A 15,257-nucleotide genomic window follows, 5' to 3' on the forward strand; every position below is an offset into this window, starting at 1 on the left:
CCACACCTGGCGACCCTGCCTGCTTCCGGAGCCCGCCTCTCACATGGTCCCTCTGACTCCGTGAGTTCTGCAGATCCTTCCAGTAAACTTCCTGCCTGTCGCGCTCTGCCGACACAGGCAGCGGATCCGCAGGAGGGTCAGTAGGGATGGAAGCCTGGGCTCGGCCGCGGTGGGAGGTGGCACAGTGACAACCCCGTGAGGGCCCCGGGGCGCGTCTCACTCGGCCGCGACCGTTGATGGCAGATCAGGGAACTTCCTTGCTGAAAAGCTCCTGGAACATCGTGCCCAGCAAAGGCTGAGGAGGCCACACTTACCAAACGTGCACTGCAGGGGGGCAGCCACTTCTCTGGCAGACCACACGTGCTCAGCCACAGGCACCACGCAGACGCTCGTACGATTACATTGCAGTCTCCCTGGGTCTCCTTTGAAAACTGGTCACTGATCAAGACAGACTGGCGGCCCAAAGAAGCCTGAGTTTGGTGGAGGACTCACTTGTGATGCTGCCTAAATCCAGAGATAATCCCTAACTTTCGTTTTACCTGTCCAAGCAGCTGAGTATTTGGTTTATTCTCATTTTAGTAGTAAATTCCAGTTTTGTTTCATTTGATATATATATATATATCATTTTGAAATACTGTAGATGTACAAAGTTCCCATGGAGCTTTCGCCCAGCTTCCCCTCATGTTAACACGCCTTAGTAAAATGTCAAAACCAGAACACTAGCATTGAAACAACAGTGTTAACTGACCTACAGATCTGATCCACCATCTCTGGGATGTCTTGTGAACAAGAACTTTCTTTGCCAACAAGAATGCTAATGTCTAAAAGAATGCATCTTCCACGCTATAAGCCAGGTGTATGTCGGGGCATCACCGTGCCATGTGGGAGACAGAGGAGAATGAGTCACTGACCAGGGCCCGAGAAGAGAAGAAGGCGTCTAAGTGTCCGTAACTCAAAACACACGGTTAGTGTTCGGTACATGAAGAGGCGCACATATTTCAAAACGGTGTGAGAAGTACTAATTAGAGCTTTGGGTTACAGAGTTTAGACATCAGCCCGGTCCTCAAGGACACTGGGTTTATGGAGAAGGCACGAAGGTCACACACTGTTCACCCTACGATTTGCCACGACCCACAGCAGCCTCATGCGGAAACAAAGCTGATGGGCAGGAGCTGCGTTTGGGGCTCAGAGCAGACTGACTGTGGTGGCCTGAATACCCGCGCGGAGCCCCAGGAGGGCGGGCAGCCAGGTGTGCCCCCAGCGGCTGCCAGCTCCTGCAACTGTCCCTCCAGAGGATAAGTTCATGCTTGGACGTGGCTCGGAGTCCCAGGGATAACTCCCCTTCGCGTCCACGGTGCTTCTCCTGGTGGACCTGCTTCTCTGCAGTCACCTTCCCGGGACCCCACACCACACGGCTTTTGTTTGCCCCTGAACCGCACAGGCCCAGGGCCATGGCCGCCTTGTGGGAAGCCACACTCATCGCGCAGCACATAGGAGAGCGGGTGTGTGGCAAGTGACAGCCTCCGCCTAACCACGATCGCATTCCTTTCCTCAAAAGAAACCGGGAAAAGGATGACTGATTCCCACAATGAAGCCTTCAAAGTGGTTATGCTTGGGCTTTCCTGGTGGTGCAATGGCTGAGAATCCGCCCGCCAACGCTGGGGCCACAGGTTCAATCCCTGGGCCAGGAAGATCCCACATGCCTTGGGGCAGCTAAGCCTGCGCTCAGCAGTGACTCAGCCTGGGCCCTAGGGTCCGGAGCCACAACCACTGAAGCCTGTGCTCCACAATTAGAGACACATGCACACCGCAGGGACAAGTAGCCACTGCTCACCGCAACCAGAGCACGACCCGTTGCAGCCAAAAATAAAACTTTCAAAAAAGTAGGTCAGTTTGAGGAAACAGAAGTGTTCTGGGATTGATTTAGATGGTGGTGTTTGCCCACCTGAGGATATACTCAAGGTTAGAGAGAAAAACCACAGGCCCAAGGCGATCACTAGTATCACTGTGCTGAAGCCCGTGCTCCCTGGCCTAGCTGCAGTCTCGGCCCCCACCAGCAATGCAACCTCGACCCACTGTCTGGGGCCTTCCAGTCCTCACCAGGTGGTGTGTCTTGTGCGCCCCCTCTACCCACCAGAGAGGAAGGAGCAGCCTGCACAATGGCACCCTTACTGTTGCCTTCCCCAAAGATGCCTTGGCTTAAAAACGCTTCTTCTTCTTCTTTGGCTAATAGCCCCCTTGTCCTGCCCCCTCCCTATAAACAAACACCTTCCACACCTTCCATCTTGTACAACCCCTGCATGCTCCCTCTAGCCGCAGGACGAGATGCTGCCCAAATCATAAACCTAATCAAGCCTTCAGATCCCTGGACTTACTTGAATTTTGGTTTTGAACATGAATCACCAATGGACTGTATACTGTGGGAGTGAGTTTTATGGTGTGTGGTCAGGCTCCCCCCAGAGACGGCCATTCTCCTGCTCTCTGTCCATCCCCTGCTGGCCTGGTCCTTGCCTCACCTGCAGCCTACTCACCTACACCCCTTCCCTCTTCCTCACAGAGCCTGACCAGTACCTGCCCGCACGCCTGCCCACCAGCCCCAGCTACTGAGCACCCTAAGCTTCCGATGAGAGGGGCTCCTTTTTGCTCCTGTTTTCCTGATACCCAGCCAGCCTGATGTCCCGCACCACTGACGTCCATCCCCCATCACTTTATACCGCCCCTTACCCTGAGGCCAACCTGTAACTGATCCACATCCCCTGTAACTGACACGCACCCCCACCCTCTACCCCGCAGCCTGAAGTCACTCCAGGACCTTGCTTCAGAGGTAAGATCTCTGGTCCAACAAACCCCTGAGGTCTCCGTTGCCGCCGCCAGCCTCCTCCTTTGGTCTTCTGACAGGGCAGTTACAGGGCTTGCAGGCCTGTGGGGTGAAGCCTGACACGTGGTATGCGAGGTACATCTCAATGAAAAGAGTTGGGGCAAAATTCAGTAAATATTTTAAAAGCTCTTAGAGTAGGGAAGTCCTAAGTATGATATCAAAAAATTTATGGGAAATTGTAAACTTTAACTACTTCAAAATTTTAGATTTCCATATAGCAGAAAACAATGTGAACAAGATTAAAAAAAAAAAAAGAGGAAAAATATTTATGACAACAAAAAGATAAACATTTACTACTGTAATAATTTTATAAAAGAATAAGGATAAGAGATATCAAACCTGGGCCAAGTATATTTAATAACCCATATAAGGAGAAATATAGTGGACTGATGTTGAAGCTGAGCCTCCAATACTTTGGCCACCTGATGTGAAGAACTGACTCACTGGAAAAGACCCTGATGCTGGCAGGAGGAGAAGGGGACTACAGAGGGTGAGACGGCCAGAGGGCATCACTGACCTAATGGACATGAGTTTGAGTAAGCCCCGGGAGTTGGTGATAGACAGGGAAGCCTGGCGTGCTGCTGTCCACAGGGTCGCAAAGAGTCGGACATGACTGAGCGACTCAACTGAACTGAAAGATTCTTTTTAAAGATCCCCCACTGGTTACTAAAAATGCAAGAAAAAAAACACTTTTTGCCCATCAGGTTGTCACTAACTTGAAGACTGGCAAAATCCAGGGTTAGCTGGATGTGTGCAAATGTGTGCATTTGCACACATCTCAGATACGCTGTTGATATGGTCTTTCTGGAAACAGTTTGCAGTGTGCATCCTCTCTGAACCATTTTCATTTCTAGGAAGATATGGCATTGTGACTTACAATAAGAAATACACATATGGTCTTCCTCATTTCTGGCACAGAGCTCTAAAGAAAGACCCCTGGAATTTCCTAAGTGATAACAGGATAAAACAGGATACGAGTGTCTTTTGATATTCATAACAAGCCCCTCTCAACCACACCTGGGCTTATGTGAATGAAGTGACTTTATTTAATTCAAGTGAAGCTGATTTACAAAACTGTGTTCGTTTCACGTGTACAGCAAAGTGATTTGGTTATTCATACACGTGTGTGTATATGCATATGTGTATTTATCTACATTCTCTTTTTCCGGTTCTTTTCCATTGCATTAGTAGCTTGCCAAAAGATACTGAATATACTCCCTGTTCAGTTCAGTTCAATTCAGTCGCTCAGTTGTGTCTGACTCTTTGCAACCCCATGAATCGCAGCACGCCAGGCCTCCCTGTCCATCACCAACTCCCGGAGTTCACTCAGACTCACGTCCATCGAGTCAGTGATGCCATCCAGCCATCTCATCCTCTGTCGTCCCCTTCTCTTCCTGCCCCCAGTCCCTCCCAGCATCAGAGTCTTTTCCAATGAATCAACTCTTCACATGAGGTGGCCAAAGTACTGGAGTTTCAGCTTCAGCTTCATTCCTTCCAAAGAAATCCCAGGGCTGATCTCCTTCAGAATGGACTGGTTGGATCTCCTTGCAGTCCAAGGCACTCTCAAGAGTCTTCTCCAACACCACAGTTCAAAAGCATCAATTCTTCAGCCCTCAGCCTTCTTCACAGTCCCACTCTCACATCCATACATGACCACTAGAAAAACCATAGCCTTGACTAGACGGACCTTTGTTGGCAAGGTAATGTCTCTGCTTTTGAATATGCTATCTAGGTTGGTCATAACTTTCCTTCCAAGGAGTAAGCGTCTTTTAATTTCATGGCTGCAGTCACCATCTGCAGTGATTTTGGAGCCCCCCAAAATAAAGTTTGACACTGTTTCCACTGTTTCCCCATCTATTTCCCATGAAGTGATGGGACCGGATGCCATGATCTGAGTTTTCTGAATGTTGAGCTTTAAACCAACTTTTTAACTCTCCTCTTTCACCTTCATCAAGAGGCTTTTTAGTTCCTCTTCACTTTCTGCCATAAGGGTGGTGTCATCTGCATATCTGAGGTTATTGATATTTCTCCCGGCAATCTTGATTCCAGCTTGTGCTTCTTCCAGCCCAGCATTTCTCATGATGTACTCTGCATAGAAGTTAAATAAGCAGGGTGACAATATACAGCCTTGACGTACTCCTTTTCCTATTTGGAACCAGTCTGTTGTTCCATGTCCAGTTCTAACTGTTGCTTCCTGACCTGCATACAGATTTCTCAAGAGGCAGGTCAGGTGGTCTGGTATTCCCATCTTTTTCAGAATTTTTCACAGTTTATTGTGATCCACACAGTCAAAGGCTTTGGCATAGTCAATGAAGCAGAAATAGATGTTTTTCTGGAACTCTCTTGCTTTTTCCATGATCCAGCGGATGTTGGCAATTTGATCTCTCGTTCCTCTGCCTTTTCTAAAACCAGCTTGAACATCAGGAAGTTCATGGTTCACATATTGCTGAAGCCTGGCTTGGGGAGTTTTGAGCATGACTTTACTAGCGTGTGAGATGAGTGCAACTGTGCGGTAGTTTGAGCATTCTTTGGCATTGCCTTCCTTTGGGACTGGAATGAAAGCTGACCTTTCACTTATACTCCGGCGGTATACAGTAAGCGCTTGCTGTTTATACTTTACCTACAGTAGTACTCGTCTGTTAAGCCCACCCTTCCCTTTTGGTAACCACAAGTTTCCTTTCTGTGCCTGAACGCATTTGTTTTGTAAATAAGTCAACGTGCACTACTCTTTGGCGCCCGCGTGTAAGTGGTACCGTATCCGTCTCTCTCGGACTCACTTCGCTTAGTCCGGTCATCTCTAGGTCCGTCCATGATGCTGCAAAGGGCATTATTTCAGTTTTCATGGTTGAGTAATATTCTACTGGGGCTTCTCTGGTGGCTCAGATGATAAAGAATCTGCCTGCAGTGCAGGAGATCTGGGTTTGATCCTTGGATTGGGAAGATCTCTTGGAGGAGGGCATGGTAACCCACTTCAGTATTCTTGCCTGGAGAATTCCAGGACAGAGGAGCCTGGCAGGGGGCTACAGTCCATGGGGTCAGAGAGTTGGACACAACTGACAGTCACTTTACTTCGGTACTCCACTGTGTGTGTGCACCGTCTTCTTCATCCACTCCTCTGCAGATGGACATTTAGGCTGTTTCCATGTCTTGACTGTTGTAAACAGCACTGCCATGAATACTGGGGTGCATGCAACTTTTCCAACTAGAGTTTTCTCCAGCTATATGCCCAGGAGTGGGGTTGTTGGGTCATATGGTAGCTCCAGCCTTTGTGTTTTTTTTAAGGAACCTCCATACTGTTCATAGTGGCTGCACCAACTTACATTCCCACCAACAGTGTAGGAGGGTTTGCTTTCCTCCACACTGAACGGGGTGACTTTTGTAGACTCCCCAAGGATCACCAGGGGCACCAACCCTGTGATTAGGGGCTGAACTGTCAGCCCCACCCTCGTGACCTCTGGGGAGGGGAGAGGGGCTGAGCTTATCACCAGCAGCCAATCATTTAATCCAGCACGCCTGTAGGGCAGAGCCTCCTCCACACAAACTGCCATCTGAAGGCATTCTAAGATTTTCCTGCCATGTGGAGGCTCTGGGAGGGTGGGGCACCCGGGGAGGGTCGGGAAGTTGAGCGCCCCCTCCCCAAACCTGGCCTGGGGGTCTCTCCCAGCTGGCTGGTCCTGACCCTGCTCCTTTACGGGAGGCAGGTCATCTAGTGAATGAACTGCTGCCCAGCGTCCTGCGAGCAGCTCTGGAAGGGGCTGGACTGGATGAGGGAGTCCTGTGCTCTGCTGTGGAGTGGGCTGGGCAGAGCATGACGGCCTCTGGGCTCGGGATGTGTGTCTGAAACAGGGGTGAGCAGTCAGGCTTACTGAGACTGAGCCCCTCATGTGTGGGGTTGCACTAAACTGAATCTGCAGGACACCCAAGCAGTGATCCACAGAGGACTGGAGAAATACCTGGTGAGGGAAAAAACCCACACTGGTGGCCACAGATGAAATAGAGAACAGAGACAGAGATCTTCATTACCAACTCCTAGAGCAGTGCACTAAGGCACGCAGAAAGCCGTTGGTTAGATTCTATGGCAGCTAGAAACCGGAAATAAGCCAGACACCACCCATATGGAGCTGACTACAACATGGTCCCCACACAGCAAGAGGGCTATACAGACATCCCATGGACTGATATTAACCTACACGTTGGTAGGAAAAGAAGTTCATGAGCAAAGGCTGTTCCATACACACATGAAAATCCCGTGGGGCATGTGGTGTGTCACAGAGCACCCACGTGGGATTACTGCGGCAGGCACACTTTCCGGAAGGTGAGAGCGCGGTTCGGCAGACCAGCGGGAGCGTTTCAGCCACCCGACGTCATCGCAGTTTCTTTTACCAGCCGTACTGCGCGGCTTGCGGCACCGCAGTTCCCCAACCAGGGGCTGAACCCGGGCAGCCAAAGTGCACGTCCTACCACTGGACGCCAGGGAGCCCCGCACTGCCTTTTGTACACCAAGATGTGACGTCTATCAAGGACAAAGCCTCGTAAGAAAACTGTTAATTAATTTAACACAGCTCAACTTTCAGATTTAACCAGAACATAACGAGGATGTACAGACTCAAAAATGTTCTCTTGTTTAAAGTTTTCAACATAGCCTGCATTGTTCCAAAATCCTCATCACAATTTTAAGACACTAAGCCTTTAAGCAACCCCAGTAGCTGAGTCATTTCTGTAAGGATCAGCGAGGACGCATTTAGAAAAGCCAGGTGGACCAGATAAACGCAGAGCGGCTTTCACGGGCTGGTCTCAGCTCTTCCTACAGTGACCACGGCTAACAATTTAAGGCTCCCCTTAGTTCCTTATTGGAGAAGGCAATGGCACCCCACTCCAGTATTCTTGCCTGGAAAATCCCATGGACAGAGGAGCCTGGTAGGCTATAGTCCATGGGGTCGCTAGGAGTCGGACACGACTGATCGACTTCACTTTCACTTTTCATTTTCATGCATTGGAGGAGGAAATGGCAACCCACTCCAGTGTTCTTGCCTGAAGAATCCCAGGGACAGGGGAGCCTGGCGGGCTGCCATCTATGGGGTCGCACAGAGTCAGACACAACTGAAGCAACTTAGCAGTAGCAGAACATAACAGACAGAGAAGGCAATGGCATTCCACTCCAGTACTCTTGCCTGGAAAATCCCATGGATGGAGGAGCCTGGTAGGCTGCAGTCCTTGGGGTCACTAAGAGTCGGGCATGACTGAGCGACTTCACTTTCCCCTTTCCCTTAGTTCCTTATGGGCTCTGCTACAACTAACTGTGACATCATCTTACAAATGTCAAGCCATCATGACAGAACATTTAATTATTAAGAATAACAGCCAATACTTAAAGAGCATCTGATGTTTTGGGCCCTGCGCTACGACAGTGGCCTGGCGGCCCCACTCAGAGCCCTGGGCACAAGGCACACGTGTGCAGGTGAGAAGCCACCCGGGTTCCACTACACGGCTCGTAGGTGGGGTGCCCACTTTCTGACTGGCACAGGTAATGGCTACCGTTGCCTAACCCTTTTCACAAGCGCGGGTCCTGCCTGTCTCACGCATGGGGAAGGAGTGTGGAATCGTGAGGAAACCGCAGCTCTACTCAGCTCACAGTGGGGCTCAGAGCCCAGGTGCTTGCCCAGCACCAGCGGCTCTGCCGAAACTTCCCCAAAGGTGGAGCTCGCTGGGCCGCGGGAAACCCGCAGGGCTAAGAGCTGGAACGGGCACAGCAGAACCAGCATCTTTAAGAAATTTTCCCAAACTGTTTTTTTCCTTCCAAGGTGATCAAGCTGCATTCTTAAAGCCCCGATGTCTCACTCGTGGTTCCCTATCTGGTTCACTGTCCGCACTAAGCACCATAAAGTGAAGTGAAGTGAACTCGCTCAGTCGTGTCCGACTCTTTCTAACCCTGTGGACTGTAGCCCACCAGGTCCTCTGTCCATGGGATTCTCCAGGCAAGAATACTGGAGTGGGTTGCCATTTCCTTCTCCAGGGGATCTTCCTAACCCAGGGATCAAACCCGGGTCTCCCGCATGGCAGGCAGATGCTTTATCCTCTGAGCCACCAGGGAACTCAGGCACCATAAAAACAGGTAACAATTTTAAACAAGTCCCTTTGTTTGTCTCAGAGGCTCTGATATTACAAGGCTCTGTCAACTAGTACAGGGGCTCCCCTATGAAGACAGGTGTCTTCCATCAGCTATAATTGATAAGTAAAGGCTATCTGGGAAGCAAGGTTTACAAAGTGGTGACGGGTGAGGACTCAGGAGCCAGCTGGCCCGGGGTTCAGACCCTATGTTCTGTGGGTCCTGGGTGGGTTACCCAGCTTCTCTGTGCTCCGTGGGTCCCGGGTGGGTTACGCAGCCTCTCTGTGCTTTAGCTTCCTCATCAGCAAAGCGGGAATACTAACAGTGCCTCCTCCCCAGGACTGTCGTAAGGATTAAATGAGCTGTTGTTGTTCAGCTGCTCAGTCGAATCTGACTCTTTGCAACTCCATGACTGCAGGCTTCCCTGTCCTTCACCATCTCCTGGAGTTTTCTCAAATTCACATCCACTAACTCGGTGATGCCGTCCAGCCATCTCATCCTCTGCCGCCCCTTCTCCGCCCACCCTCAATCTTTCCCAGCATCAGCGTCTTTTCCAAGAGTAAGCTGTTTGTATTAGGTGGCCAAATATTTTAAAAAACACACCTATAAAATGCTTAGAACAATACTTGCCAAAGGGAAGCACTACTTAAGTGCCTACTGCTATTACTGCTGTTGTTATTACCAATTTAAAGCAGTAAATCTCTCTGCAAGTTATGTACGTTAAACTGGTCTCATCTTAAAATGACATCTTAAGATACCTACTTATGCTATCTGGGTAATCTAGACAGAACCAAGTCGGCTTGAGTTTCTGAGGCCATGCCGCACTCCTGCACCTGAGACAAGAAGGCAGACAGTGTTCGAACGCTTAACTCGACACCCCGGTGTTGGGAAATTCCGAACCGCCCGACTGGAGTCACTGGGAAGGCAGAACCCTTGGAGCAGGCAGAGGGGAGGTGGCAGCGATACGGACCTGTGCTCACAGCCAGTGCTACACCTCGCTGGCGTGTCCCCAGGCCACGTCCTTACCTCCCTGTGCTTGGGCCCCTGAGCTCTGGAGCAGAGACGAGCATCTCCCCAGCTCCCAGGGCTGCTGACAGCAAGGACTCTGCATCCGCCTCCTGACTTCACCCCCTGACTTCGAGTCCTGATGAGATGCCACGGTGAGGACTAAAAAGAGCAAAGAAGTGGGTGGCTGCTAAGAAGTAGAGACAGAAGGGAGAGTGCAGGTGCGGCCAGGGAGGGCCAGGCCCGGCTCTGGCGGCTAACCCGTCACCTCACCCTCACGCCCACTGCTGAGCCGACACAGGGAGACTGCAGGCCTCAGGAGGCCTCGAGTCAGCACACTGGCTCCAGGGGCACCCTGCTCCTGATGCTCGGTGTCCCAGTCTGCAGGCAGGCTGTTCTTTTAAAACAACAGCTTTTCAAAGGAACAGCCATCGCAGCAGTCTCGTAGTAGAATACTGTACTTGTAGGAGCCGATACAGCTCTCTTCCTCAGACCCACAGCGACGTGTGGGTGCAGCTGCCTGCGTTCAGACGCCGAGGCCCTTTGCTGTCTCTGGTCCTCAGAGAAGAGCACAGCAGCTGTGTCTGCCCGGCTCCCGTGACCCTGCTTGTGAGAAGCGGGCTTCTTCACACGCCAGGAAGAGCACACACCAAAGTCACACCCATAGCGACTGGGCTGTCTGAAGTGCCTACCTGATTACACCTGAACTTGAAAAAAACTTTCCTAATTGAATTACAAAGAATTGGAAGTTAAGTAACTTCTCTTGAAAATGAGCTCCCAGCACTACTCCTTCAACACATATGGATCACTTAGTTTTGAAAATTTGTAATCCAACTTTATAATCCAAACTTTATAATCCACTTAGTTTTGAAACTTGTTTTAGAGTCAGCAATTTCTACTGACTTTATTAATTACATTCTTTGCAGTGCAACAAATAATTTTCACACTCAATCTTTTTGCTTCAGTGGTATCTGCAATAATGGATTTTACCTGAACAATATTCAAAAGCCAAAACAATTCTTTGTATTCATCATTCTTTCAGCCAGGAAATGACTTAGTGGTTTCTATCTAATTAAAAAATATATATACAAAAAAAAAAAAAAACCCAAAACAAAACAGGACAGAAAATGGCAGCAAGCGTCACACACAGTAAAAGCAGGTACTGTTTTCTTAGATTTTTGTTTGTATGCATAGAAGTGTGTGTGTTACACTGTAAACTGGATTTCTTACTGTGGTCAGAAGTCTGAAAGTCACTGCCGGAGAGGCTTCTGTCAGTGAATGAACCAGATGCTAAGGGCATGTGCCTTCCAAAGACTCTGGATTAAGCTGCCCAGACCACAGTCAGGTATGTGGCTCAGTCCTTCAGTGGAAAAAATTAGAGAAATCGTATCTAAGTAAGTCAAATATATAACATAACATACATGATTTCAATCATTTTAGGTCGCAAGAAATTGACCTACCAAAAACTCCCCAACAAAAAGGGCAGAAAACATGCACTTCTTCCTCAACTTACCATTCCACCAGAGTAACTACTGCCCTTCGTAAGACTGAAATGAACGTAACCTGCACCCTTAAGTTTTAGCCATGAGGGTATTTAAGATAAAAAAACAAAAACACAAATATTTGAGTACTTGTAAACCAAAATATGAAATCACTTTTTGTAAAACTTTAATTTCTGAGAAAGTCACACTAAAAGTAATCTCATAGAAACAAACAAGACTGATAATTTGTAAACAAAACACTCTGTAAACAAAAATCATTTGCCAGTGCATCCAAACACTATTTTCAAAGTAACACCATACCAGTTTTTAAAAGTGTAAATAGTCAGTACCGCATACATCCTCATCGCAAGCACTGCCTTTATACACTAAATACACTGAACTGTGCTAACAACACAGAGAGCCACAGAGGAGCACGACGTAAGCCTGTGCTGTAAGCAAACACGGTGACCACTGAGGCCACAGGGGTCACCTGTGCCCCCAGCAGAGCCAGGCAGAAGCCACTGCCCCAGGTCAGGTGTGACAACCACCAGTGAGGTTTCGTTCTCATCTGCTGCCCGCCCCTCAGCGTGGCACAGAAGGTGCTAACGTGTGTGCACACAGAGTCTTCACATCAAGTCTCACATTTACAGCAGGTTCGTTTTCATAGAGAATGTACCTAATGCTAAATAAATTTTAAACCTAAGAAATACCTTGGAAAATCAGTGAAGATCATTACAAATGTTGTATGTGTAAAATGTGTAACCAACACATTTAAATACCACAGAACCAATACATTGGTTCCCAGAAGTGAGAAAACGTGAGAGGAGCCTTATTAAATCCGTCACTGACGTACCCCGCCCACTCAGGAGCAGGGCAGCTGGGCGTCTGACTGCAGCGCGGGGCCCTCCGGCCCGAGGCCTCCTGGGCGCCGCCCCCCGCCCAACGGCACTCCTGGCTGTTGGCCCAGCTCCACGTGCTGCCCCCCATCAACCCCAGCACAGGGCCACGCACCAGCCTCCAGCATGTGTCGGAGAGAAGCGCCTGAGATTAGAATGAGCGTTTCACTCAGGAACGGGACTGTGGATGTGACCGGGAATATACGGGGTATCTGTAGTCTCAAGTGGTTGTCATTACGTGCAGACCGAGGACGTAACAACCTGTATTTGTTCACACAGAACACATCCGAGGCCCAAGGTTTAAAACCATACCTCTATTCCACACAGCAGTGAAGAAGCACCCAATGAGAGCTTGAAAAATCCATTTTACATTTCACTCCGTACTGATCCAAACCTGGCTTACATCCTCTGATGGAAAGAAACTTTAAGATGAGCAAAGAGATGATACAGATGTTGAAAAGTTTAATACTTTACTCAAAAATTTTCAGACATCTTACAAATACCCAGAAGCTCTTCTGGATGTGTGCCCTGAAAGTGGTGTAAGTTAAAAGTAATATTCTTTTATTTAAAGGAACTTTTTTCTCTTCTCCCCTTGACCTGGTCTGCTCAAAGCAAGCAAGTTTCAGTAAAAATCAAAACCTCCAACTAATGCTTAAATAGGTATAATTACCAGTAAAATTGAAGAAAGCCATTTTTTATAAATTTTTCTCAGTACGTGGATCTTACGCTGAGAAATTCACCCACACTAGACTGCTTGTATGTACTGAGGGTCATTTAGAATCACAAAATGTTCTTTTGTTTTGAAACTAAGCTGCATTTTAACAAGAGAAACTCAGAAGGAAATGCAGAGATATAAATAAAGAAGTCTACACATGGAGCTGAGTTACTTTTCTTATAATTTTGGTTCTTAGTGGAAATTTTTTGTCAAATATATACAGCCTATTTTTCATAAATTTCTCTCCCCAGAACCTTTAAATTCAACAATCTGAGAAAACTATTCTTTTACTTGTGTCTGAACACAGACACTCTACGGCCACACACACAGTGCATGTGGGCACACGCACTTTAGGCCTCATGGTATGAACTGCGTGTGAGGGGCCCGCCTCCTGCTTCTGATGCACAGTTTCTGGTGCTCTAACCTAGCGAAGGTGACACAGAGTTACCACGGTATAGTTTTTACTCAGTGGACTTGAGGTCAAAAACCTGTCCCCACAATTATTTACAGTTTAATAACTGAATGAGCGTGAGGTCACGATGCACTGCAGAACAGTCCTGACACCACGAACGCTGGCTGACGCTGTGTGTTCTGGCTTTAAATGATCACCTTTGTAAGTCTGAGGCTTAACTTGGCATGTGCAGAAGTGACCGAAGGCGAAAGAAGGGCTTTCTACCACAGAGGATTTACGGTTCCATAATGGACACAGGATTACAGGGAATTACAAGATTCCTGAAAAAAATGTTTAAAAAAAAAACTGAGTGTACATATAGCCTATAAGGCAAAATCTAAGTTACAAGTGTATTCAACACTGGCAACTATGTTTTGAGAGGTAATATTGAATTATTTACACATAAACTGTCAGAAAATATGACGACGCAACATATCCTGCTATAGCTTATCACACTGGACAGCAGACGGATTCCTGTGCATTCTACCAAGGCTCAGGTTTAGAAGAGTTGTGTATTTTTCCCTTAACTCAAATTCCAGTCAATATTTGGTAACTTAAGTCAGAACTATGCTTTTGTTTTTTTCTTGAAGGAAGTAGAAAATGTCATTTGCAACCATGACAGTTTCAGTGCAGCCACTGCAGTAACACCTATAGACTTCCATTTTTTTGCAGAAACTGCCCATCTGAGGACTAAGGAAGGATGCCTTTCATGTAGGTGTCTACACTTTGAATGGGCTATATAATGAGATTTACATGAATCCTTAGAAAGCCCTAAAGTTGCCTTTTCTCACATCCTCATGGCTGCACAGCTGATGCAAGCAAGCATGTCCCCCAGAAGACGTGCTGCCTGGAGGAGCCTGCGCTTGGCTGGAAACTATAAGGTCCACCCAAAGGCAAACAAAGAGGAGACGACCTGCGACAGCCAAGCCCTCAAATTATGAAGACGGGGACACAGGCAGGCACAGGCCCGACACATGGACCGTGGTCAGCGGGATGGCCTGGCTGGCGGGAATGTCACGAGTGTGGGGTGCTCGCTCTCGACTGCAGAGTGGCGCTGGGGCCTCACAGTGCTTTCTGATGCCCGTTTGCAGAAGGCTTTGCTGTGTCTGAATCCCTTGGCGTATCTGATAAGTGCAGTTTATGAAGCCCTGCAGAAAAACGAAGAAAATGTAAGAACTAATGCACTGCTGAGAGGCTGGGCAGAACATGAGGTGCTCCTGAGGAGACTGCCGCGTGGCACACTCCCTGCAGCAAGAAAGGGCTCCATGCCCCACCGGCAGCGCCCAGGGCCTCCGCTGAAGACAGGTGCCTGGCGGGAAGCCAAGCCTCCCCTCGTGCAGGAGCTGTCCCCTCACCCAGCCTCCCACAGGGCAGGCTCAGCTTCCTCCGCTGAGGGCAGAGCCCCTGCCCTCCACACAGCCCCCGCCACGCCACGCCCTCCACCTCGGTCCCAGGAGCAACTTCTAATGAACCTGCGCCTGCAAGCTTATCCCCATCCTCAAGTGCCCTTCTTAGGGAATAACCTGAAACAAAGATGATCCCATTTTTGTTTTAAAATACACTCATACATACACACTCACAGGAAAATGCAGGGGAACACACACTAAGACATTAAGCATGTAAGGAAAAAGAAAAGCAACGGAGAGTGTTACCAAGAAGAAGGAAAGGACCAAGAGCAGCCTGAACACTGAGTCAACGCGCATCCTGCCTCGGGAGCTGCGCCCC

At 48.7% G+C, this 15,257-nt stretch overlaps 1 protein-coding gene across 4 annotated transcripts in view; it reads right to left on the reverse strand.

The window, feature by feature from the left end:
• Nucleotides 1–11,098: 11,098 nt before the first annotated feature.
• LMBR1 (limb development membrane protein 1) overlaps nt 11,099–15,257 on the reverse strand; it is a 136,631-nt gene continuing 132,472 nt past the window's right edge. For 2 of the 4 annotated variants that reach the window (XM_070368990.1, XM_070368991.1), the window contains one exon: nt 11,100–14,680. In XM_070368990.1, the coding sequence (XP_070225091.1) occupies nt 14,595–14,680 (86 nt within the window). In that variant the 3' untranslated portion in view covers nt 11,100–14,594. Of the gene's footprint in view, nt 14,681–15,257 lie in introns of all 4 variants that reach the window. The other 2 variants (XM_070368992.1, XM_070368989.1) reach the window with 2 other exon arrangements.

The sequence above is a fragment of the Bos mutus genome, chromosome 4 (genome assembly GCF_027580195.1).
Source record: "Bos mutus isolate GX-2022 chromosome 4, NWIPB_WYAK_1.1, whole genome shotgun sequence".
Taxonomy (NCBI): domain Eukaryota; kingdom Metazoa; phylum Chordata; class Mammalia; order Artiodactyla; family Bovidae; genus Bos; species Bos mutus.